This window comes from Desmodus rotundus, chromosome 2 (assembly GCF_022682495.2).
Source record: "Desmodus rotundus isolate HL8 chromosome 2, HLdesRot8A.1, whole genome shotgun sequence".
Classification (NCBI taxonomy): Eukaryota; Metazoa; Chordata; class Mammalia; order Chiroptera; family Phyllostomidae; genus Desmodus; species Desmodus rotundus.
Window position 1 is genome coordinate 31,141,382 of NC_071388.1, and position 27,962 is coordinate 31,169,343.

Below are 27,962 nucleotides of genomic sequence, written 5' to 3' on the forward strand. Positions count from 1 at the left end.
CCGAAGGAGCCACAGAAGCAGAGACTGAGGTTCTTCCATTCAGAATGCTGGAGGGATGGGAGCTGGTCCACCTCCATCACTCAGCTAAGTTGTGATGGGTAACCCTTCCCAGTGGTCCTTCGAACTACTAAACACTATAAAGATACCACTAGAGGAGGTTGAACCAAATCACATTATATGAGGGGACAGAAATAGGAAAGGGAAAAAAAAGTATTAAATTCTCATCCCAGTGATACAAATCAACACAAGAAGAATTTTTTCTTAAGTTTTCCTGAACATACATCACTAGTAATTATAATTCTTTTTGATTGCCCCTTCCCTTGACTTAGAATAGGTCTCTGGCAAATAAAACTTTTTCTGGCTCTAAAATTTCCTCATCCATACTTTTCTCCCAAATCCCCATCACCCCAACCCTCTGCCCTATGGTCACGCTGGCTGGGATTTTGCTCAAGTAGAAACACTTTTCCCAGTAATAGAGCATTAGATGGGAGAAACATCTGCTAGATGGACAAACTCAAAACCAGGCTCTCTGGAATGACTTTCTGTTCAATGAGAGGACTCCCACTGTAGTCTGAGGCACTGACAAAAGGTTTAAAGATGCGATGTCTCAGTCTAAATATTCAAAATTCCCTTTGAGCTCCATTTTATGGAAGACCTATGGTTATTTGAGCTTTATAGCGATATTAGCCATATGTCAAACCAAGAAAATAGCCACTTCAAGGGAAGGAATGTGTTAAAACTGACATTAAATGGCCAGGAAAACTAACAAACACCAAGTGCGATGGACCCTTTTGGATGCTCCATCACTCTCCAAATGAGGACAGCGCTCAAGGCGGTGGGGGTGTGACTAACCGTGGATGTCCGGGGCCATAGTTTCATGGGGGTAGTCTTCACTCTTCATGAACAGCAGGAGCTCCTCTCCCGGCGCAATGTCTGCGACTACTCTATAAAATATCTTCAAGAGAGCAAACACGGGTGGGTGGGAAGAAAGAGAGAAGTGAATAATAACATATCTGTACATTTTCTTATACGTTAACAAAAATATTCCTTTTCTTTTTTTCCAAAGATGTGTGACTTCCCATTTTATGTATTGCAAATTAGCCCTCTGATGATAAATGGGAAGCTGTGACTCCTATGCCAATTCCCAAATCTTTCCCAAATCCTACTTCACAAATCAAATTTTCTTAATGCAAGGCTTGATGTCACATATACCAGGTGTGATGTTTAACAAAGACTTCCCCCTTCTCTGAATTCCTCACTCTTGAGTGAGCCACACACGCACTGAGAGTCCAAGCGTCTGGCATTACCCAGCAGCACTCCAGCTAAGGGTGGCCAGGGGCACAATCTCCTCCCTTGAGTGTGTGCTCTCTCAAAAGTAGCACCTTCTCAACAAGGTATTTTTAAGGTAAAAGTTTGCAAGGACATGACATAAAGAATTATGACAGCAAGATCTGTGGAGAACACAGTCCAAGGAGAGTATTTTGTTTTCTAAAACTTAATCCCCCTCTCACCATTGAGGACCTGCCCTCACGCCCTTGCCCCGGATCCCACTCTTTGAAAGCCGGCATTATGCCTTCAATTGATTCACTTGCCGGGGCTTATTTCCCTTACTTTCCAGCAAAATGTTGAGGAGAGGAAGGAATTAATAAAACCATTAATGACTGACTAAAAAGCAGCGGGGCAAGTGCGAAAAGAGCCCTGACCTATAATTTCCAAGAGCTGTCCCCCTTTCCCCAAACAGCTCTGTGACCTTAGGCAAGTCATTGAACAATTTACTTGTCCAGACTTCAGGATTTGTTCATTTATAAAAGCATTTCATTCATGACACATACAAACACAGAATCGATCATTATGTTGCACACCTGAATCTAATATAATGTTATAGGTCAGTTATATCTCAATGGAAAAGCATTTAATCCAAAAAATTTTTAGGTGCTTATTCATTTCACCATAAAAATGTTTAGTTTTTAATTTTATTCGAGAATTGTTTATTAAACAACAATTCCGTAACCAGGTAGAAGTTATGGAAGAAAGAACAAAGTTATACAATTAACTGGAAAAATGAGACCAGTTACATTCACATACACACCCCAAAAGCAACAATGATAACAACAAAATAGGGGTTCAATTCTGCTCAATCTCAATCCGATGTGGGAGAAAAATCACATAATACAAATTGGCAAACCCTACTAAGAAATGAGGATTATTTTTAGACGTAATTGCTCTAACTATGGTTTCTTCAGGATCGTCTGATATTTCAAACTAAGAAAAGTTGAGTAAGTTAATGTCTTATAAGATCAACAGAAATGTGCATAACTTTAGTAGCATTTATTTGTTTATCTTTTGAGAAGCAGATGTTAAACGTAAGTACGTGCCTCTTTATTCCAGTAGGTGGCTCTAAAGTCCAATTGTTTATTTCTCTATAAAAAGACCACAGTATAAAATTGTGCTAAATTCAAAAAAAAAATAATTCAATGAGTAGTATTTTCTGCTTAATTTCTTTCTTGTTGAAATAAAATCTTTTTCACTCTACAGTAATTTACCCATGTAAAGTTGGTTTATAGAAAATAATGTCAAACATCGAATGTTGTATAATATGTTACAATATAACCTAAAAGTCTTTATATCAATGGAATCCAGACCATCTTAGGAGAATTACCTTTGCTATGTGCTCTTTCCACAAAAACCAGCAAATTTATATTTTATATCTTATTAAAACGTAACCTCATTTTCCCTTCTTTTGAAGTACACTGAGATAAATAGTTCTGCTCAAAAAGTTACCAGATTAAAAAGAAATTAGTGTGCATGCACTCCCCCCCTCGCCCCGCACCCCAAACCTTCCAGTGAAATGCTGCTAAGTACCCTGTTTCATTCTGGAGCTCTATTTCCCCTTAGAAAACAATGGACTTCTCTCAACAGTTTGAATCACCTCTTTTTTTTTTTTTTTTTGGCATCTCTCAAAGGTTTAACTTATTAGCTTCCTTTCCAACAACATGTTGACATTTGAATTGTGACATATTAGAACTTTTCAGTAGCTTCTCGGAAATAGTGAGGTTAAAGAGACAATACTCTGCAAGACCGTAAAACAGCACAGTTGTCTCTGTTGGGGAATGCTTCTTAGGCACACAGGCCAGATCATTTTAAGAAACTACTATGATACCATTATTTCTTTGTAGTCCACTATTAATCATGTCTCTTTTAATTCCATTTTAGAGTTACTCCATCCAATATGAACAGCCCAAGAAACAAAAGAAAATGATGGATACATTATAACTATCTATTATAAAGACAATTCTCTTTGCGGGGACATAGATCACTACTGTAATTTCCCTTTAAGTGTCCAGATTGTCATGTGAAGAATATTGAGCACATAAAAAAATAAAAGACACGGAAGAGTGTTGATGTTGGCTTTATTTACTGGAGGTAAAAGGTGACATTCCAGGCCATGAAAGGCAAAGCAAAGCAGAGTGGGTTTTAACTTCAGGGAGTTCTTTTCGATTTTAAGTGAATTTTTACGGTGCTCATGAAACTGAGGTTTGAAAAGAACTGGCACGCTCCAGACGCAATGAGGGCAGACTCTGGGCCTGCTTCCCCATACAGCACTAAGCGCATGCCTCGAAGTCCCGTCTCCATACCCTTACGAATCCAGTGTGTTGTTTTTCAAGGTGTTGCTACTGCTTGATATCTTCATTATTGCTCATCTCTTAGGATTTTAGAGAGACTTTAGTAAAATTATGGTTTTGCCCCCTTTAATTACACTGGCCCAAATGTATAATTTGAATACTCAAATACAGAGATGTATAAAGTTAGTCTCCATTTTAGCAGTAATATACTGGCAGGCATTTGAGAAGTGGGGGTTCTAGAGTTTTAAAGAAAATACAATAATAATTTGTTGCCTCAGAACCATTATGTGGGGGAATGATGGAATGTAATCTTGAAGAAATCGAGCCATTCAAAAAATAAGATATCATATCTATGTTTTTGTTATAAAATAGGTGTTCCAGCAAACAAATATATAATAAAAAACATAAGTGATTTGTGTAGCTTCTCCTGCAGGTTTGTACATTAAGTATGCTTGACCATGCTGATAATAAATCATGTCTTTAAAATCAGTGTAGTCTCAAAATCTCTATTATATTGCGGTCCTATGAATTGTGTGTCCTCTGAGTTACGTACCAAAAGCAGAGACACCACTAACATAACCTCTCTGGCTTTTGTATTGGAGAGAAATGGAAGAAAAGCAATTATTCCGTGAAATTCCATAAGGAGTTAACAGGTCTCCTTCCCCATCAGGGGGTTTTATGGAAAAAGTTATCTGGATCCAAAATAAAAATGTCCTGGATCTGGGATTTTGTGATGGATTCAACTCAAGTGTATGATGAGGGGCTCAAATACTCAAACACTTAGAAAAAGTTTGAATTCTTACAAGCGGGTTGTTGATTTATTATTATTTTGGTGTCTCTTTCATAGTGTTCCATTAAAAGAAATATCTCAATTCCTCCCAATATAAGGTGAAAGATAAGAGGAATGGGGCTTTACAGTAAGATAATAGATTACACAAGAATTCCATTTTTTAAAAGGCATGATAAAATACTTTAAATATTTTTAAACATGATAAAATATTTTGACTCTTCCAGAGTTCTCTTTTTGGTAGCTAATAGCAAATTCCAGAAACACATCAAGTTATAAACATGGCCTCCCTCTCCATACATTTGCAACTTTTGAAAGTTGAGGTGGTCATTTCATTTTGTCCCAGAAAAAAATTTTCCCAATATCTTGCTAGACTCCTTTTATTTTGCAGAAAGTTATAATTCTATTTAAGTATAGATATTATATCTGCATCTCTAGATACCTTAATTTAAAAGAATAAGTATTTATAGTAAATATTTTAATGGATCTTTTTGTACTTTTTTATTTTTAAATTTTGCTAAAATAGCACACCAGTGAAATTTCTTACTGTGTTTTAAATTCTAATTCATTCAGACATTTGAGAATAAAACTAGAAATCCTTTAAAATTGTTCACTTTTACTACTGGTAAGAGTCACAAATTCAGGCATAAGTATAAAATTATTAATTTGTATAAGAATTTTTCTGAATATAACTACAATATTTAATTTATTTTAATTCAACTTGAAACCAGTTTCAAGTGCCAAAAGAATATCAATTCAGTTAGCATTCATTAGGCTAAGCTAGAGATAAAAAGCAGTGGTGAAGAGAATGTGATTTAGCAACTTTCAGACTTCTAAACGGTGTATTTACATACAATGTTACATGTAAGTATATGTGTGTGCTTAGATATTTCCTATGTGACATATAAACGTGGTAAAATACATGTCCTGGGAAATTTTAAATTTGCATAAAATATTAGCAATCTCATATTTTATATATTAGTATAATTGAGTGTTTAATGGCACATAATGGCTTCTGATTATACATCATATGTTATATGTAATTATATATTATATGTAGCTGAAATCAGAGTTAGACATACTTTACTGAATACCCATTTTCTTTCGTTATTTTTCAGTGAAAGAGGATAGCCACTAAGGAGAGTGTGGACCCTGATAAGCACTCTGATAGGAAAGTTAACAGGCTATAAAAGTCTTTCAGACTCTGCTTTACATTGTCAGGGACTCTGTTCAACCTAACCCTCCATCTGATGGATGATGCTACCATTTGTATTTATAACTGGTAGTCATGTGGGTTCATGTTGATCATCCTATAAAAGAGAAAAATCTAGAATCTCTGAGACCTGCCTTCTGTCCAGTTTACTATGCTCGGATTGATTTAACATATTATGTTTGTACTATTGAGACAGAAGAAAAATTCAGTGCACAAGAGGGAAAACAAGAAAGAAAGAAAACACATCATCTACTTTTAAAAAGATGAACAAGGCTTCATTGTTACAAATCCCTGTTTATTTTTCCTGGTCAAGCACTGGAAGTTTTATTTATGCTTAATAGACTGCATTTGGCATGTCTAAAAATGACAGAAGTGTGAATTATGAATGACCTTCCACCTATTCAGGAAGTTGTAATAATTGAAATAATAGAGAAATGTACTCCCTGCAAAATCTGGACTGAGAGACAAATTTTTCAGACTATTGCTGTCTTCCCACTTTGAACATGACAGTTCACTTCTTCCCCTTTCAGTTCCCAACATTCAGCCTGATTGCTTTATGTTCTATAGCTTGGTTGAAATTACCAGTCAGAAGACTAGGAAAAACTGAATGGAACTTCAACATTTGGAGGTCAGGTGGGAGGGGAGATAGGTGACAGTCTGTATATATGAACAACGTCAACATTTGATACGAACACATCTGTCAGTCTTGGTGCTGCAGAGAGGTACCACCAGGTCTACCGAGAAAATGTGTGCACATATTCTAGCTTTGGGAAACATAGTCTGGAGCCCCGATCTGCCCATAGCAATGTGGGAAACCCCAATTGCGAAGGGCAGATGTGATGTCAACTTTTTAGCCTCTAGAAGAAAGGCCCTATTATATATTCTGAGCCTAGTTAGTAAGAGATAACAAGAAGTGTCTTCAGCAGACAGAGAGATTGATGATAGAATGTAAAGATATTTGTCCACAGAATGGGAGCTTTATCATGTCCAAGCTTCATCAAAGCAAACCATCCTTAGTTTCCTTAGTTTCTCCAAAGAGATGGTATCCTATACTTTTCTTTAGAATGACAGTCACAACTGAGAAATACCAGATATTATCTGCTATGTCTGCTTCCAAAATGAAAACTGTGTATCCACCGGTTATTTTCAGGACAAAAACATTCATGGAGAAGTTTCTCGCCCCCCCCCCCCCCATTTTAGCTCTTTATTAATAACATGAAGAGAAAGCCTAGTATAATTTATTAGATAAAGTAAAACAAGAGAGAATTGACTGTTGGCCCCAGTTTGCATAAATAGGGCAAGTGATAATGGTCCCTTCTTATACCTGGAGCCTACAGAGTAGCCAGCCTGCAAGCCATGCAAGTAGTCCCTTTAAGCAACCTGTAAGGATCTCTCTACAGACTCCACAAGAAATATCCTTAGCCACCCATCTTTAACGTGGCCATTTCATCTCCCTCTCTGAAAAACTGGTCATTCTGGATGGTTTCAAAATGTTTGGGAAGAATCCCATCATCACATGGTAAGGAAGCTAAAAATCATCTTTGGGTTTTTTACTAGGCTGGAGGCATTTCTTGTGTCCTTGACCAGCATATTTTCCTCCTTGCTGGCTTGTAGTGCATTCTGAGGATGGGTTTTTTGGCACCATTCCAGAAATAGCTGAAGTCTAGTATGGGCGTGAGGCTTTGAGATCTTCCCGAATGAGTGGTGGTGTATACCATGCAAACACGAATTACCAGTAGTTCAAATGTGCACAGAACACTTTAGGTTATCATATTTTCCGTTTATGTGGCCTGAGAATCTTAGTAACATTCCTAGTCTGTGCAGGGTAATGGCAGTGCAGTGTCCTGGGCATTATTGCATTAGGGGAACTTTTTGGTGCGGAGGGGAGTAGTGCTCTTTGTTTTATCATGTAAATATCAAATGGCAAACTATGTCTGAGACAGTTCCATCCTCCAGTGAACGAAGTAAATTGTCAGCCAGACAACATCCCCCCAGAGTCAGCGTGGGCACCGTTCACAGGGCCAGCCCCTGGGTATGGCCAGCTGGCATTCATCTTAAAACAGCAGAGCATAACTTTGGTATAAAAGTGGAACTTGACTTAAAAGCAAAGCAAAGAAAATGCCCAAAGCCAATAATAATTTTAACATCAAAAGAGGTCATTGAAAATGTGGACAGAGATCCTTGTAAAGGAAGAGCACATTAACAAATTACCTGACAGTCTACGCAAACATTGTGTGTGTGTATCTATTTTTTTAAGTGGAAAAAGCTAACAAATTACATTTTACTTTTTACATAGCTGACATTCCTTTCTTTTTGCATAAATTGCATTAATTGAATGATGCAGGAAAACATTTTTTCTCAGTGAAAAGCCAAAGAAAATAACTTGATAATTGAGCCCATAATAAGCCTGCAATAACAGTATGACTCCAGTGTCACAGCACTCGGATACAACCACTGACGTGGCCCGAAGGAGAGAGAAAGCGGGTGTGCCAATTCAGCCATGATCGTCCTGGAAGCAGTTAAAACTTTATAAGGTATAGCACAAACGAGAACAATGCCTGTTCCAACTGAAAACACTGTAGAACCTTGCTGCTGTTCATTAACCACAGGAGAGCTGGCAGAACCTCCTACGTGAATTCCAACCCGGTATTCTCTGAGGGGCACTCATTCTTCTGTATCTTATTTCTTCAAAATATATATCAGGCATTAAGATAGTCTCTTATCAACACATTTCTTTCTATTCAGAGTGAAAAGCAGACTTCTTTTATTCTACTTACTAAATGCCAGCTGTCAAAGGCCCATTTAAAAATGAAAGGACTTATCACCTTGTGTAAATGACAAGATTAATCATGTCTTGGGTTTCTGAGGACTTTACTCCACTTGTAGACCATGTTAGGGCAGGCCAGAAGTTTGAATGAAATCCTGTTCCTTCCCATGATGCAGAATATATACACATAGAGAAAAGGTTACCCCAAAGCACACACCCAGGTCGTTCCAATTATCATGAGTGGAAAGGCAGGTCTTGTTTCAGTCTAAAAAGTCAACTTAAATGAATTGCAAGTGATCTGTCTGATTACAACCAATCTGGTTTCATGAAGAAGTATTAGAGGAAAACTTCTATCAAGAGAGCTATTCCATAAGTACACAAAACTTAGGAACATATCGTAAATGAGAACTGGCATTGTTTGAGGTGGACAGGGGGTCCAAGGGTCACCTTGCCTTCGATTCGGGGGGAGGGTATAGAAACATGAAGGTATGAGGAAACTCATCACAGAATGGAGAGAGAGGCAGGGGCAGGGTGACACCAAATGTCAAGCAATGTGCTACATCCACCCCTCAAAATGCTTGGGAAAAGTAAGCTATCTACAAGACATCTAAGGAAAGGATATCAAAATATTCAGAATAAAAAAAAAACTCAGTGAATCATCTAGACGTTTGGCCTACTTCACCTTTAACACATGGGCACTTCCAGATGCAAATAAAATCTCTGAATAATTAATAAACCATTTTCCAGCCTCCTCTGCACCTTTGGTCCTCCCAAAGACCTATTCTGAAAACAGCTTTCACCATCCAACTCTGCCTTTGCTCTTGCCTTGCCTACCTTTCAGTGCCAGCTCTTGCTCCTAAAAGTAACCAGGGACAATTTCAGATTGTTAAATGTAAAAATATGGAAGCATCGTCTGTTTCAGTGTAAATTTCCAGCCAGCAAGCAGTATAGTTATATATAGCACTGTAGAGACACTTTAAGGAATAAGGGAAAAATTCATTAGGACTTCAAGGATAAAAGTGTTTTTGAGTGTGACTATGGTCTTAATTTACTAGTATCCTTGGTGTGGTCCTCTGTTAGAAAGATAAATTATTATACTTAATACAATATTTTCAGAGGGGAATAAAGATATCAGTCAGGAGCTGAAGCTACTTTGAAATTATGGTCTAGCAGTTAGGCCAGTGTTTTCAGAATTCCTATCTCTAAAAACATCACTGCAGTAATTTTAAAAACATGAAATGAAAGAGATCTAAAAACAATAATTAGTCTTTCTAGGCAGCATTGTCAAGAAAAGAACTTCCACAAAGCTAATTTGCGTTTGAAAAAAATGTGAAATAAAATAACTCACAGGAGTCCATTGGAAAATTTTAACTCAGAAAAATCCCCTCTAATAAAATCTTGTAGAGAAGTATTAGAAAAATGTTAATTGAATGGCCTTAGTTTTTATGATACAAAACAGATTATGTCTTTTATCAACTTCACTTGAAAATCAAAACCCATGCTATTTCTAAGTACTTCTTTACCCCCAAACAATTCAAATATGGGTTTTATCCAGTACACATGTTTCTACTGTCCCCCTATTACAAAACTGTATTATCACCTTAGCAAACACATTTATTCTCTTTTGTAGAACTCCACATTATTTTTTACAGTTATTTTTTCTAATTTTAATGAAATAACTGACCCAAACTAATTAAACTTGATCATTAACATTGGAATTTTTTAAAATCTGTGTATCTTTGCAAAGTAAACTCTAATTTACATTCTTTTGTTTTGTTCTGGATCCTCATCTCCCATCTTTTATAGATAGCCTAACTATTACAATGGTTAGACCACAGTTGAAAGACTCACTGAAATCCTTCCTTCTCATAGTCGTGTTGTTAAAATCCATTTTACAAATTTGAATTCTATCTAAGAATCAGAGCAAAGAGAAACAGTTTTTACAATTTCTTGTAGAGTGCTTCGTTTGCTTTCATGTCGTGCAGGTGGGTTGATATTGTTCATGTTTAATAATTACTCCTGATCCAGGGTCTCTCTTTACATTTGGATATTAAATAATATCTCACACTATGGAGGTGTCCATTATGTGATGAGTTGTGCTTATTCACCATTTGGCAGCTCCTATTGCTCATGGGAAAGAGAGCGAAAAAATAGACCTAGAGAATCTCTTTAGTCAGCTCTTTTATCATTGTACCTAGTCCAACATTCACATTTCAAAGCTGTCTGGAATTACTAGTCTTAATTGGCTTTTAGAAATACCCATACAAGCTTGCAGATGGATCTGTTTATAATATATGCATATACTATTTGGGTGTCTGATCTCTTTTGTCTTGTCAACTGAGCTGAGGGTGACTGTACGCCTATATGCCTATCACACGAAGCTGACTTTCACCTCTGACTTTTCTCTTGTTTTTTATGGGTGAATTTACTTGACCATGTAATATCAATTTCACTATTATGGTATCTGATATGCACTCTGTTACCATCTTATGTATCTGCCAGTATAACACATAAGTTTAAAATGAGTACTTATAGAAGTAATAGGTGTGTGTCTTAATATTGGCCTTTTATGTTTTTCCTGATTAACCATTTTCCCTGGTTCTTCAGCTCAAAAGAGTAAACATGCTATTTGTTAAAGTATGAAACCAGCATATTTTCTTTTGAAAGCAATGCAGTTTACAATGTTCACCTCAAAAGTTACTGTGTAAAAATTATAAATGCCTACTCTAAAAAGCAATCTAATTCAGAGTTAGAGCAAAATAGTTTCCTTTTTTCATGCAATCAAGACTCCCACTGACAAAAGTATATTTATTATAAAATATTAGACACATAAATAATAAATGAAAAATGAATGGGGCACAAGTTCGATTCTTCAACCACCTTTTCAGTGATCCCGCAACAGTTTTATCTGTCTAAGGAAATAGCTCCCATTGTCAGTATAGACGGATAGCAAATCATTATTATGATAGAATTGTATTAGTTCATCTTACAGCTGCCTTTTTTTGAGTTCCTTCAGTTCCTTTCTTAGGAGACATAACACAAACAGTTCACTCATTTGCAACACCTATGTATTTCCCACATCCACAAATAGTGGGTGCTCAAAAATGTTTGTTGTTGGTGGTGACAGTAACTCATATGACAGACTTGGGATATTTTCTGCTCACAATCAATAGCTAATTTAATAATATTTTCCTTTGTCAATAATGCCTCTTGTTTTCTTACGGCAAAGGGAAAAGAACAATTGATTGGTTCATTATTTTTGATATATGTTGAAGATTTTTAAATGATTCACATTTAAACCTAATTTTGCAATTTACTACCTCTTATACAGTATAGTCAGTAAAAATTATCTGATGGCTGGTAAAATGCCGAAGAGTGATCTCATGAAGATGATTGAAACAGATTCTCAGACTATATGACACGAGCATTACTTAACAGCTTTCAACTGAAAACATTTAATTTTAACTTTTCCTTTTCTTGGTGGTGATTTTCATAGTAGATTTCCCAAGCAACTATTTCAATGTGGCCTTTAAAACATAATTTGATTTAGGTAATCATTGGGTTAAAAGTTATAAATAATGATAACATAATTAAATTCTAACTCAAAAATGTTTATAGAACAAAAATTAACAGGCTGAACTTCTTGTTGTTTTAGGTATTGTCACACTCAGTTACAAGATTCATAACCTAACTTTATGGAGTGCAAAATATGTTTTATGATATTTTCATGATCTTATTTCACAGTTATTATTATTAAAGTTAAGATCACTGCATGGGCCTCTATAAAGCAATTTCCAGCAGTGATATTTTTAAAAAGAGTGCTTTGATTAATCTAAAAGTGTTTCTCACTTATAATTAGGCAAATCAATATAAATGCACAATCAGATAATTTCACACACAGATCATACAGATATATCTACCTACTGTTTCTAATAAATCTATGTAATATTTCAAGTATATCACTTCCAATTTCTGCATAAATTCACAAAGTGTTCTTAATTAGCTCAGTACTTTCTATGGATGTCTCCCTATTATAATGGTAAAGAATAAAAGGTAAAGAACAGCTAGCAAAATTAGCATTCAGTTTTCAAATCATTCAATCACACTCAGAAAACAAGAACATTTATGAAGTTTACTGGTACAGAGTGAATTAACTACCTCAAAAAAAGTAGTAGGAAAAGAAAATCATACTGAAAATGACTTTATTCTGCATCTTACTTATATTTGTGCATTACCTTTCACCATATCAGCAAACAGGCCACAAGGGTCTATTGCAGCTCACTGTTATTTTTATTCTTCAGGCCTCAGATACTTTAGTGTTCTCAAAGAAAGACAACAAAATCTTTACAACATACCTGATCATTTATCTGGCATGCAACGAGGTTGTGCTGATCGTAACAGCCAGCGAACCTGATGTACTTGAGCCAGCTTCCTACATCTGGTTCACTGGCATCTATGCAGAACTTCACATTGCAAAACTCATCTAAGATCTAAAAGGAAGAAGATGAGAACAATCAATGTCTACCTCAGTTCATTCATTAAAATGGTTAACTACTTGAAAATATTCTATTCAAATGTATATTCTTCCTTTTAATCTTTAAGAGAAAAAAGTTAGCATGAATATCAATAAGGAGGAACATTATCTTAAAAGTGGCAAAGTACTATTTTGAAGAAATGAAGCAATGGTGAATTATTACAGAAACAATTGGTTTTTAAAAATGCTTGTTTCCTTGTTATGCATGAATGAGTGCTATTGACTTAATTTTACCCAATGTGATTTTTACAAAAAATAACATTGAACAGTGTATATTAATATAATATTTCTAAACTAAAAGTCAATAGTTTAGGTTCAGACAGTCTTCGCATGTACTTTCACATTTTTACATTAAATGAATTCAATTTAAAAACTTAAATCTAAATATTATTAAATTCATTTTCAGTTTTCATTTCACTACCATGAAATCACATCCTTAATTGAAGAAGGTAATAAGATTTGTATCATAGATGCATCTGACCAAACTAAAGAAAAGCAAATGAAAGCAAATGATTGGTAAACACTCATGCAAAATATGGCTACTTAATGTTTTAGTTAACACATGCCAATGCATATTTCAGTTTTACCTTTAGTAAGCAAAATAACAAAACTGGCTTGTGAACAAGGAAAAAATATATAAGAATATTGTAGTAAATTGTCATCATTGTACATGGTTGTGTACAGTTATTTTTCATGAGATTTTTACATTCAGCCTAGCCTAAATACTAATTATTACTTAGGACACCTATTAAACAAAAGTTGCAATGGGAAACATCCATTTTTAAGGTTTTGCATACTTAAACGAAACTATTCTGATTCACTAGCAGCAATAATGTTGAAAGCTGCAGAGTTGTTGACCTGATGGTGAATAACTAGAAAGGCTGGTAATTCTCATGTCAATCAGTTAATGCAAACTTGAGGAAGTTTCCTATCAAAGACTAAACAATATAGTCTAGAACAAAAATTAATGAATTAAATAAGCCCCACAGTACTCTGCTGTACCTATACCTACATAAAAGTTAAAACTAAACTCTTGGGTGTACAGACTAAAAGCAATTTTGTATAGAATTCAGGTAATCACCCAGTTGCAGATTCAAGTCATTAACTCACCACAAACTTCAAGAAGAAGCCCAGTGCTCTGAGGGCCCTAGTCAAGAGGCATTATGAATAAGCCTTTGGCCATGCGGCAATTAAAGGGCAATAAGTAGTCCCACAATTTATAAAAGAAAAATCGGAACAGAAGATAGGGATAATAATTGCTATACACACACACACACCACAGCGAGTCTTTTCCAAAGACACTTCTTCACACTAAAAACAACAAAACGTCCACATTGAACGCTCTCTCTAGTGAGGACAGATTTTTAACAATTTCTTACTATAACATTACAAACTTTAGGTTGTTTTCTTCAACTCTCAATGCTGAGTAACTCAAATGGCAACTTGAGATCCCCTCCTCCTCAGATGTCTAGAAGGACCATAAATAACAGTAGTAATACACATTTTAAAATAGTAAGAAGCTGGGTTGTTGTTTGGTTTGGTTTTTGGTTTATTTGGTTTCTAGTAGATCTTTTGTTGTTTGTTTTCTTGACTAGCAAAAAAAAAAAGCAGCTCTACTGACACACTAGAGAAATATTTAATGAAGGAAATAGGGTGAAGTCAGTGAAATGCAACACCAGTTCCATTTCATATTTGTAGAAGACATGGAAAACTTGTTAATTTCAAAGTCAAGAATCATCTATCCCCTTGGTTTTCCAGTATTCCCTTTTGCGGGGACAGGGAGTTGAGTATTGCATATACTACACATAAAAATTCTAGGTGTAATTTTATTCCGTGTTAACATTATTGCCATTGCCACTGTCAACAGTGAAATTAATTTAAAAACAGGTTCATTTCCAAAGAATGTCTTTTCATATATATGTGACATGATTATTCAAATATTTCACCAACATATTAACTTTCTTACCCTCAATATTCTTGCCCCAAGACAAAAGCTTAACTTTTCCCAGAAACGTATCCCCCCTGGGTGAATTATTTACTTTTGATTTGCTAGCAGAACTGCATTTGTCTCTCCAATGTCTTAATCGTCTCAGAAATCTCGAATAAAATAAAGTAGCAGCACATCTCCCGTCATTTCACCTAACACACTCTTGTGTTTTTAAAAGCGTCCAAGTTCCAGAGATAGCTTAGGAAAAAAAAAAAAAAAAGAATTCCCTTTAGGTGGACTTTACAGAAAGGCCCTTTCAAAAAAAAACCAACAGCAAAAGAAGGAGAAGAAAAAAAAAAAAAACCCACAATCTAGCCAAAGGGTCCGAATGTGACTTTCTCGCGAAGCAGCACACGATGTTGGACAGCAAAGCTGTTACTTGGCAAGGTGGAACTCGGCCGAAAGCCGCTCCAAAGTCGCGTGGCCGGTGCCAGGAATTCAGATTTTGGCAACCCCACCTTCTGCGTCCCAGATACCGACGGACAGACACACGGAGGGAGGGGAAAGAGGAGAAGAACGCGAGGAAAAGAGGCCGACAGCCGGCAGAGAGACCCACCGAAGGCCGGACGACCCACCCCGGAGACGGAGACGCGTCCAGACCGCACCGTTCTACAGGAGGAACAAGGAAATCGGCAGTCCCGGCAACGTAGATAAGCAGCAGGGCTCCGCGAGACTGCGGGCAAGTAGGAAAAGAAGGCTGGGGGGGGAGGGCGGGGGGCGCCCCGGAGAAGGGGTGCCAAGGCAGGAAACTGTCCGAAGTTACAAACTATGCACATCGCCAAGACTTTTTTTTAAGTGAGTTCTCTTACCTTAAGATTTCTATGGCCTCAACTCAGCAATAAAAGGCAATCACAGAAGAATTAAAACAAACAAAATAAAATAATCAGCAGCCCCCAGTTTTCCTGCACGACAATCCTTTCAAATGATCCCGAGCCACATTTCGAGAGGTTAAAAAAAAATAAAAAGCCTCGAGTCTCGATTTCCGAAAGGGTTTCTGATAACTTTGTCCGTTTCTAGGATCTCGCCAGGACCACGCGTTTCAGATTTATTGTCCGCCAACAGTGTATTTTTGAAACCAGAAAAGCAGTCTCCTCTCTTCTGAGTGACCCAGGTTTGGGGAGTTTTGGCTTTTTCCCCCTTCCTAAAAGAGCTCGGAGCTATTCCTTCTGGTTCACATCACCTCCCTCTTTTCTCACTTTCTCTTGCTCTTATCAGCCCGATGTGTAATGAAAGTTATCTGAAACCCACTAAAACTTCTTCCACTTCTCTCTCTCAGTTCCAAAGGTGGGGAGGGGGGAACCGGCAGGAGGAGGAGAGTTTGAAAAGGTGGGGGGCCTGGGGAGGCGAGGGGAGCTCTAGCCCCCTTTTAGATCCTCCGCAGCGCCTTCCCAGTCCTAGACCCTCACGGGATCGTCCCCTTTCGCAACTCCAAGCTCAGCCGCTGGGTTTCTGTTTCATGAACTGTCTCTTTAAAGAGGATCTGCTCGGCCATCCAGAAAGAACCCGGGGCGAGGGAGAAAGGGAGCTATCTCCCGCCGCCCAGAGTGATCGGAAGCCAGACGAGCTCCTCTTTCAGTAAATTTTTAAAGTGACAGCAGCCTCCTCTGGCAGGAGAGGTCACAAAAAGGTCGCCAAGACCTAAGTCCTATAGGGACAGACTGATTATGGATGCACCATTCCCCTTAAACATGTAGATTTCTCTGGGTAAACAACCAATGGGGAGATCTCGCCAATCTCCCAAGGCAGGATTTCTTTCCCCAGGGAAATATCCTCTGTTTCAATGTCCTGAAAGCACAAGTGTAAGAGTGAGGGAGTGAGGGAGTGAGGGAGTGTGTGTGTGTGTGTGTGTGTGTGTGTGTGTGTGTGTGTGTGTGTGTGTGTTGGAGGGATGGGGGATGGGAATGATGGGGTGAAGTGCTTTCGGGACTGTGAGGGTGTGTGCTCCGAGGCTGGGGGTGGGGCGCTGGAGGGGCAAAGATGAGGTTTTGCGTAAACGGACGCCAGCTCAAGCTAAACAAAATTAGTTTAGAAATTTTCAGAAAACAGCAGCCGAAGCGTGAAAAGTTGACATGTACATTTTCAGTTTTCTAAGCACCTTTTTAAATTATTGAAATTCGTACTGATTTCTTTCCTCTCTTATTATAGTTAGGTCAGCAGAAGAGCATGCTACTTTTTTCAAATCATGTTTTTCTTAGAAGGAATTTAAAAATCTGAAATATTATTCACATATAATCTGCCCAAATGATGTATTATAGACTTAGAGAGACTGACGATTGTTTGGTGAGTTTTTGCCATATTCTTTGATACACTAGTTTAAAACATCATGAACGCAGAAAAATGAAATTAAGCAATTTGACAACTCATTATTTTTAAACTTTTAACATTCTAATTGCTACTTTTGGTGATCCAGTTATTAATAACTTTCTAATATATATGGTCAATTTTTATCAACACATTTCAGAAACGACATTGGACTAAAGATATAGGGAATGTTTGGCAAAATAAAAGGGTCTATGGATTTACTTTAGCCAACCTTGCAAAATTAAGTAAAGCCCGTCGGTTAAATGGAAATAACGCTTTTTATCACAAATCTCCATTCATAAAAACAAATGGACAAAATCCAACTTCTCAGTTCAACAATGGAAAGTTAAGCAAAGTAAAGGAGTCAAGGGACGCTTGCGGGGGAGGGGTAGAAAGAGAGGGGATGGAAAGCGCTTATGTTAAACTTCATCTGCAAAGGGGGCCAGGTCTTTTTATTTTCTCCAAGTGCAAATAGATATATGTAAATCTAGTAAATCTCTATTTCCCCAAAAATGATGATTTAAAAACAAAAATAGTAACAAAAAGGAGGGATGTGGGGGAGAGAAAATGACAAGAGGTGGTGACTAATTCGTTTCGGTGGCCTGTTATCTATGACATTGAACTGTTATTTCAGATAATGGCTATTGTTTGAGGGGAAATCGCATAGCAGTGGTAGGTAAGACAGGAAAAATCCTTTGTAAATAACCTAAAACCCGGTCAGATATTCCCATAGAGTTCGGTGCTTGAGAACCTTTAAGAGTCCCCGGTTTGTTGCCATTGATTTCCTGCCCTTCCTCAACTGGCCCATTGTCAGACCCCCCCCCCCTTTTTTTTTTAATTTAGCCATAAATTGGACCGGCTCGAGCTATGAGCTGTTCTATTTTCTTCCTGTCAGGATGAGGGATTTGTTTTATGATGCATTGTGTATTAAATACAAGTAATCTGGTGAACCGATTGCTTCAGACAGTGCGGCCTGATCAGGGGGCCTGAGAGCTTAGCGCCCCAATCCTCCTTCCCAGCCCTGCGGCCCCCACCTCCTTGCCCTTTACAAAGCTGCTCTGAAAAGGAGGAAACGTCAGTGGGTAAACAAAAGGTCGTGTGGAATCAGTGTCAGGTCCTGGCTAAATTAGGATTTCGTGGAGAGGGCCTCGGAGTTTTTTCCCTTATATTGGGTTGGGGTGGGGGAGGCGGGGCGACTTTTAAGGTCTGGGTACTTGCAGGTGCGGCATGAAGCCGGTAGATGGCATTGCGCCCCGAATTAAGGCTTGGCGCCTGAGGCTGCAACCACCCAGGTGAACTCGCAGCCTCCCGCCAGTGCTGCCAGCCGGGCTTAGCCCTCCACCTAGACAGCGATCCCCGTGCCTTCCCAAGCCTCAAGCTGGGATAAGTGCACCCCTCAGCCCAGACCCTCAGACACGGGCCTGAGCTAGGGCTATTTCTACGTACATGAAATTCTCTATCCCCAAATAGAACCAAAAGATTTAACACTTTCTCTCTGAGATCCTGGAAGAATTATCTAGACAGATGGGGCGGGAAGGGGGTAGCCCCATCATTGCTTTATCATCGTCATCATCATCGTCATCACTCTTGTTCTCTACTGAATAACTTGTGAGAAAGACTAAAGGAAATCATCAGAAGGGTAAAGCAACCACAAAATGACACACACCCCCCTCAGGGACCCCTTCTCCCCTTTGATTATATAATAATAACTTCATTAAAGGCAAAATCAACCCACTTTTTCTTGAGGACACAACTTGATGTTTAAAAATAGGGTCCTGAAATCCCAAAGTAGCTATATTGGCCTTGTTTCTCATGAAAGAAGCCTCTTGCTATTTAAATACTTAACCCTTCAGGAGAAGACCCTGACCTACTCCGGCATGTGGAGTGAAGCAGAAGAGAAGACCTGGCTGGAGGAAAAGGTTTTTGCAGGGGGCTTGTTTCTTCCCCTGGTAAACTTGCTTTCCATCAGGAGAGTTCTAAAATAATAAATACTAGGAGCCAAATACCACCACCAATTCCCTTTATTCCTTGGGATTTCTGGTGAAATCTGTTTACAGTAGTTCCCAGTTACAAATTAATCTGTAAAAGCCGCTGTCTGCTCAGCAGTAATCAGTAACATGCGTGTTCTGCAGTTTTTAGCGCTGCCCTTGAAATGGGCTATTAAAAATAATGGTTTTACTATAATCTCAAACCAGCTTTAATTTGCAAACATGTATCAAGACAGATGATCTAAATATTATTAAGGGGATGGAATGGGAGAACATACTACAACAAATGTATAGCTTTGGGGAAGGCAGAAAATAGAGTGATTTATCAGCAATGTTTAAAAAGAGAATCATATTTTAAAAACATTTTTCCAGAAGGAATGATTGTTTTTTCTGCCCTGCTCTGTTAATTGTTGTTTACCAGGAAAAGGGAATTGGAAAATATGAGATTTGAGTGTGAGTTGATAGATTTTCTGGGAGCTGTAAAGATCCCCCTTTGGCTGATGGCAGGGCTGGGGTGGGAGAGGTTAATGTGTTTTCTTCCTGGTTTGAAAAGGGCATAAACCCTCCTCAGGCCCCTTCCTTCCTCCCCCATCTGGGTGCACTGCAGAATCTTTAAAAGGCTCAAAGATTTCCAATAAGGCCACTGGCTCTGCCTTCATTGTGTAACTGTTTATTTAAAATAAGTCAATATATTAGTTAAAGCAGTAAGAAGTTAGTGCTCCAGTATTCAAGTGATTCCCACAAGACTGTAAGCTGATGCCTCTTTTAAGCCTTAAACTTCATGGTTGTCCCAGAAGTAAAAGTTCTGCTAATGGAGACCCTATGGGCATGGTACATTCCAGCACATCATTAAAGGAAAGAAAAGCAGTCCAGCCAAAGCCAGATGAAATGACTGCACTGTCCACTTTTAATAGGCTTCCTGTGGACAAACAGCCCTGTAACACTCTGCAGAGGACAATATTTAAAAACAAGACAACTTGCTGGCAGTTTTCAATACCATAAAGTTAATAAAGTATGTTCCCATTCACCCTGACATTATGTTTTTCGTTTATAGAGGAAAGCACTTTATAACCTCAGCCTAAGCAGAGTTCCCTTAATTCTGCAGCTTTGCGTTTCTTTAGGTGGCTAAACATGCACCAAACTCCAAGCCTGACATCTTTGTTTTAACACTCTTTTTTTCTTTGTAGCTTTTCAAGGACATACAAGTGCATTTTTACACTTCTCAAGTGCAGTTTTTCATTCGTGGAGATCCTGTTAAATCCTGTTTCATACAGTTCATGTCAAGAAGCATGAAATAATCTGAGAAATTGACATTTGGCTGAACAATAACTGCTTGCTAATTAAATTAGCTTCATGTATAGATATTGATGTGGGTTTAAAAAGAAAATCAATGCTTCCTTCTCCATGTCAGAATAGGATTTTGTAAAATCTTACCTAACCTAAGATAAGAAAAACATGTCTTTAAGACTCAAGAGGATATAAATATTCCTTCCAACACAGAAACTCGAATTCGTCTCTCCATTTTCTTTCCCTCCAATTCTTGATCACCTACAATTTCTTCACTTAAGTTTTGTTTTTGTTTTTGTTTTTTACCTAAGGAATAAACCTTATGATCAAGTATAATATTTCGGCAAGAGAAACTAGATCAGAAAGCCATGGAATCAAAGGTAATATTTTATTCAATTTTAACTTCCATATTTGAATCAGGGGAGTGTTTCACAAGCTCGGCTCCCTAAACTTGAAGGCGAATTCTCTGATGCTGATTCGGTAGACCCAGCAAACACGGCCCAGCACAATAAGAGTTTACAATCCAACAGGGCTGTGAATGCCTGTAGTCACCAATCTACACATCATCACTGCTCAGGAGAGATATTTCTGATCTCTCTTGATGGACTTTGTCTTTTTTTTAATGGGGGGGGGGGGTGTTTAAAAAAGAGAGGAAATTAAAGGTAAAAAAAAAAAAGGTAAATAAAAAATTTCCCTTGGTCTGGAAATGGGCCCGACTGAAAGCATGTTAATCTCCACCTCAGTAATTTGGTTCTCCAGGAGAAGACAGAAGCCCTGCTGCTGTGCCCTGCACTTCATAAATCACATCTTTATGTGGACAAGGTCAGGGCACCTAACAGCTCAGACATGGGCCTTTGCAGTGGCTCGAGGATTCAGGCATGTTTACTCTCCTGCTCGGCTCTCCGAGGAGTAGTCCAGCACGCTTCTAATTACTTTTGATTATTTTCATTTGCCGGGGTCAGTCTGGCTTGCCAGGACTGCTGGAGGGTTGATTTCCTACAAATCTTGATGTCTTTGTAGGACGGCACTATGTGCGTTCAGAATTAGCACCCTGTTCTTACAGCCTGGGATCCCTGATAATAGATACTGTGATATAAAAGTTTCCCCAGTGAACCATTCCCTACTTCCCTTTTTATTAATGAGCTACACAAGCATAATCACCTGCCTGATCTTTTTTTAAAATGCAGACAGCTTTCTTGACAGTCGAGTCTTTTATAGTATATTTGGCCAGAATGAAAGTGAAAAAAAATTTTTTTTCACTTCAACTTTAAACATTTGTAGTAATGACTAGCAGCTCTTTGGAAACTAAGATGAAATACTTTGCTGAGACAACAGCTCTAGTGAATAAATTGTTATACTCAAAGATTTATTTCCTAAAGTCCAATTAAGGCTGCCATATTTAAAAAATTTTGTTAGACTATTTTGATGTATTTCAGTCCTAAGCTATTACACTGAGTGGTTATTCTGTGGCTAAAGCAGAATAACAAGAAATATATACCAACCTTAAATGAAAACATTGTGATTTTAAAAACTCATGTAAAATATATTATAGTAAAATTTTGCTAGAGAGACAAAATATCTTTTTTTTTCTGTTCCTTATCTTCCCAAAGTAGATATTAAGAAGTCTGATGTGTATGTATTAAAAGATATATTAAAGAAAAAAATGGTGAGCAAATAAATGTCCACACAAACTAAGAAACAAATATTCACAAAAAAACGCATAACCCGTCAATCTTGGTTGTTTAGACAACCAAGCATTTTTAGAGCACTGAGCAAAATTATTATTATCCTTTTATTTTGTAAAAGATAACTTGGATCATGGTTACAGTTAGTCTCAAAAAGCCAAATCCTTCATTCATTCTTTTGATTAAAGAACCAAGGTATTAAATGCTTCTGGAATTAACCACAACTATATAAGGAATTAATTTTATTACTTATTCATTTAAATTAATCTTCTGTCAATCTTTCAAGGCAGCATTTAGCACATCTTGCAATCACTCCAGGGTTAGTTTCTTCTCTGAGGCTTTAGAAACACCATTTAAGAGTGCTAATTTAGACTCACACTCTTGTGATTAAAATTAATTGGAAGACCTTTCTCTAGTCCTGTCTCCACTCCTAGCTGTGTGTCTTTGGATAAGTTGCTTAACATTTGAGTTGGTTTCCATGAAAGTTTCACAATATCAGTCTAATAAGAGTGTTGGGAAAATAAATTGGGTATACAATGAGTGTGAACTGCCCTGAGTTCATGGGAACAGGTCAAAATACTCCAAGTTTCACAGTATTTGTGTTTGTGTAATGAGTTAGCATGGACTTATATACACACACAATAAGGAAGATGGTCTGGTCTATACTTTGGGGAATGACAAAGTATATATATTTTTTAATCCTCTTTCTTCCATTCCAATGCCAGTTGCCCTAATCCTTACCCTGACCTGTGGAAGAGAAGAATTTTAAGAAAAATGTTTTTTTTCTCTCAAGCTGTGCTACCCCCAAAGATGTCCGTCTCTGTCTGGCTTGCAGCTGAGTTTGTTCTGTCCCACCCACTGTGTTTTCTGCCAATCAGCAAGAGGGAGAAGTTCTGAGACAGAGGCAAAATAGCACTGAGATTCAAGAGCCCTAAAACGCTGGGTAGGAGGCCACACACACACACACACACACACAGAGCAGGGTGGGGGTGGAGGCTATTTTTAAGACAGTATTTGCCACCAAGACCAGGGAATTTATTCTCTACAATATCCTTTTGTGGACTTTAAGTGCCAGGATGGCAAGAATGGGGTGTATCTTTTTTGCTCCTATTGCCTAGAGCCTAACATAATGCCAGAAATATAGTAGGTATTCAGTCAATGTTTGTTCAAAAAATGTATTAGGTCCTTCCTTGATTTTTATTTCCACCTAGTTTGGATGCCTAGCTTAGATGGTTGCTACCTCTCGTCTGAATGATTACAATGACTTCCTAACAGATCTTGTGACAAGTGCTCATCCTCCCACCAGCTTTTGCTGTACACTTAATGCTCCCAAGCATCAGATTATAATCACTTCCTTGTTCAAAATTCTTCAGTGAGTCCCAATTGTATAGCAATTCAGTATACACTCATTCCATCTTTTTGAATTAAGTGAGGCAATGCATTTCAATCTCTTTGAATCATTCATGGCACATAGCATATGGTCAATAAAAAAGAACTATTATTATTGGTGTTACTCCTTTAATTATAATTGTTTTTGTTCTTCTGCCTGTAATTCATTTTGCCTCAATTATCTTGGAGGAAAATCTTATCTGTTCTTCACGTCCCCCCTTTTTTGTGCCCACTGATTCCTACCAACCAGGTCTGACCTTTTCATACTTCACCTCAAATCATCCGTGCTTCTTTCCTGGTTTTTAGCCAGCTCCACCTTAGCTTACAGTTGTTTCTGAAATGCTCTCGTCCTCCTCAACAGCCAGGGTAAGATTCTTAAGGATGGAATCACGTTTCATTCACACCGACATCTTCAGTAGCATCTTTTCGTAATAAGCTAAATTATCTTTGAACTTGTTTAATTAATTATGGTTATGTGTATGAGGAATTGCTACATTTACTATCGAAGGAAACTGAGCTATTTAATCCTGTTTCCCCTTGGGAATCAGCTGATGTACTAATAATTCTCTTTTAGGGAATTTAGAGATAGAGATTCCTGTCACTGCTGCTTCCCAGGAGGAGTAGCACCTATTGCTGTCCCTCCGCACGCCCCTAAGTTTCTGTTTCCGTACCAACTATCCGCCCTTTACCTGGCGCCAATCCTGGAAACATTTTGGATTCCCCCTTTTCCTTTATCCCCAGTGAACACTTACTGGCATGGGCAACCTGTTTGTTGCTTTCTACAGGGCCTCCACCTTCACTCTCACGGGCCTAATGGAGGCCCTTGTCACGTTAAGCCTGAATTCTGTGGAATCTTTCCACGAAAAATTAGTCTTCCTGAAATCACAAAGTTATGACAATGTTTTGCTTTAACTAAAACCAAAAAAAGGTACAAAACAAATAAAAACCCCATTAATCCATTAGAAAAATAAAATCACTAATCCAAAACGCAGTCTCCTGTATAATTTGACATCAAATTGATCTTTCCAGGCTCATGTAGTGAGCCTTCCCCCCACACAAATCTTCAGGTCTGGTTAACACCTGTGTTCATGCAGGCCCTTCGCTTTCTTATCTCTGATGTTCACAGCATCCAGGATATAAAACAATAGATCCTGGAGGTCCAGTAACAGTTCAATTTATCAAGCTGATACAAAGCCCCCTAGGCTCTCTTCTTTGAAATTCTCACAGTACTCACTATTAAAATCACTCACTAGTCGGTCATGGTATTTAGGGTCATTTGGGATATTTCTGTTACCTGCCAATCTGTCTATAAGCTGTTTGATGGCAAGAAACGCCCTTCACCCCAGTATTTTTTAATCAGCGAATTGTTCCCAGATATTCCCTGAAAACATGTTCTGTGGTCAAATGAAGTAAAGATAGCTCCCTCTTGGAGCCGAGCAGTGAACACAAACGGAGCAAATGCTGTAAGACTCTCAACGTCTAAGAAGTCCCTTGGGAAAGAAGCCTATCTGGTGTATTTGATGGGGCACTGGGTTACAGATAGGCAAATATACAATGAAGTCCCTTTCTCCTTCTACTGGAATAGCTAAGGGGAACAATTTTGGAAATAAAGCTTCATATTACTTTGCATCTGTCTCAGCAAAGCACATAAGCATTGCTTAACATACTTTTTTTTCAATTGGCTATTTTCAACTCTTGATCAAAAATGTTAACTGCAAAATTGTAATAGGTAAACAGAAACAAAATCAAGCCTCAATTGTTCATTCAACTCACAAGCATCTGAAAGGTTTATCAAGTTCATAAACCAAGTGGGTTATCAGTAAACTCTAGCCAGTTGCTTCTTGGCCTGTGAACTGTTGTAATTGTACTTGAGTATATAGTATGAAAACGTTCCAAAGGAATGTGCACAGTCTCATTCCAAAATCACCCCACTTCCTCCTACCCTCTTCCATTGCAAGCCCTTCTAAAACACAGGTTTCACCATAGGCAATATTTACATGCAATGTTTTATATCATTCAGGCTTTCTTAATAAGTTTTGGCATTATCTAGATATGTAGTTCCCCAGGAGAAAGAAAAGAACCAAGTCAATCTCAGTCTAAGGATGCCTGAATGAAATGTTTACGAATTTGCCTCTTCTCCAGTTTTGATATTGGGTTCATGCATTGGGCCTGCCGAAGGCTGTTTAACCACTGAACTAAGTGGACGTTAAATCAGATGGCACAGGAAAGTACGGGAATTTGATCTGTAGATAAACCACAAGCCTTGGTGAACTAGCATTGTTCCAGATGAATTAACTCATCATCCCGAGGAACAGAACATTTCACAGGAGCAACCGCACAATCTTCTCTGTAAAGAGCACTAATGGCTGTGATTAATACGTCATCTATTGAGCGTGCTTGCTGCTAACTAAATAGGCATAGACTAAATGAAGTGGGGAGGGATGGCGAGGCAGTTCTGGCCCCAGAATTATTGCTCCGCTCCAAAGCTCTGACCGTGAGTGCTGGTTATGATGCCTCTGTTAAGAAATGATCAATATGTTACATTTTTATCAAAGATTTAGTAAAACATTTATCTTTATGTTGGAAATACTAAAATTTCATTTTATTATTTCAATGGCCATAGCCAAAGCCTTTAAAAATAAAAATAAAGTCTCTGTAGCGCTAGAAAAACATGTTCCTCTTACAATCGATTTAAAGGGTGTCACATCTTTTGATAGATATTAAATGGTAAAATGTCAAAATATTCCAATAGTAGTTAAAGTACCAATAAAATCTCAGTAGCATTGTGAAAATATGGACATTGATTTCAGCTGTGACTTTAAAAATATCTTTCTATAAATTTTGTTGAGTCAATTCTTTAACTTCAAATAAAATTCTAATATAGCCTGTCTATAAACTCAAGAATTAAGTATTGGTCAATTTCCAAGATGCAGATTCTCAAAGGTATTTGTGTTTTTCATATGTGGTTCTTGGCTGGAAGACAAATTCGAGCTTGCTAATGTCTGCAGTGCCCTACAGCGAGAAGGGAGAGTGCCAGAAATGACTCAAATGGCAATACTTAGAGAGAAAAGAAAAATATTCATCCTGATTCACCCATGTCTCTCTCCACATGACCGAGACTACCAATTCACAATAAACCTTTGAACCTGGTCATGAGATGGAGAAGGTCGGAATTAAGACTGATATGCTGATAGGTTTTAAATTCATGATTTTATGTCTTTTTTACACTGTCTTTCACAAGTTTATATTCCCCTCCCTCACTTCTACTTTTATGAGAGCTAGCAAAATCCAAATGTTCTCAAAAAATAAATCCTTCAATGAATCAAATCTAAATGATTCACTAAATACTTTAGCTATGTAACTTGTTTGTATTAATTTTGTGGGGTTGTTGCTGCCTCTGCAGAAATTATCACAATAAATGTTTATCATTCCCTGTACATATATCTTTGGTAACCAATGCTGGATTACTTCAAGAAAGCCATTAAAAGTCTTTATAAAATACATTTCGCTAAGTTTTCATCTTGGAAAGCATACTGGAGTTGTAACATATACACATTCAGACTGCTAATGTTCAACTGTTGAGAACAGGAAGAAAAAGGGAGAGGGAGAGAAAGACAGAGAGACTACAATCCTTTACTAAGAAAAAAGTATGAGATGAAGACATGAGTCATCTGTTTCCTTAATAGGAATCAATCTTCCAATGCCTTTTGTGCTATGAGGATGATATCTTTTGTATTGTGAGTATAATATCTTGTGTTTAGTGTGACCCTCGGGTTTAGAGATTTTCACATCATGGAGCCCCTGAATCAAATACACCACTTCCTCTGATGCTCCTCCAAAGCCAAAGTGATCCATTCCAACACTGGGTGGTTTAACGGTTGAATAAGGAAAATTTCAATTATACTTGATTTTCAATTATTTGCTTACTGCAGAATCTAAACCCACAGTAAAAGGTAAATTCACTAAATTCCATTTAGGTTTTGAAAAATATTCCATAGCAGTAACGAGATAATAATTAAAACCAATAAATTAATGCATCCTCTACCCACAGTATTTGTGGAAGGCAACCCAACATTGCTTTTCTAATTCTTCCCTGCTTTGAATAATTCTATTTAATGTGGTCCAGGTGATCCTAGTGGCTCATGACTCATGTGGCCCAGCTGTCAAATCACCCACACCTAGGATGTGGTGACAATAGTCTGTTTTCACAAATGACCTCCTATGGCCTCTAGCAGGGATGGTGATAGGTCGGACATGTTATCCTGCCATAATGAAGGAAGAAGATCTTCTTCCCAAGGCTCAGTGAACCACAGGGTTCCTCTCAAAAAGTGTGAAATCACCTGGGCTTATGAGCAGTCAGTCTCATCTCATTTCCTGCTGACCTGTAACCCTCTGATGCTG

General features: G+C 37.8%; 1 protein-coding gene across 24 annotated transcripts in view; it reads right to left on the reverse strand.

The window, feature by feature from the left end:
* Positions 1-27,962, reverse strand: part of MECOM (MDS1 and EVI1 complex locus) — a 550,490-nt gene that overhangs the window by 45,249 nt on the left and 477,279 nt on the right. For 10 of the 24 annotated variants that reach the window (XM_045197727.3, XM_045197712.3, XM_045197723.3 and 7 more), the window contains 2 exons: positions 12,746-12,880; positions 853-955 (listed from right to left, as the gene is read on the reverse strand). In XM_045197727.3, coding sequence (XP_045053662.2) covers positions 853-955; positions 12,746-12,880 — 238 coding nt within the window. Of the gene's footprint in view, positions 1-852; positions 956-12,745; positions 12,881-14,890; positions 14,897-14,963; positions 14,988-15,219; positions 15,446-15,467; positions 15,565-15,720; positions 16,731-27,962 lie in introns of those variants that run through there. The other 14 variants (XM_071220563.1, XM_071220565.1, XM_045197758.2 and 11 more) reach the window with 11 other exon arrangements.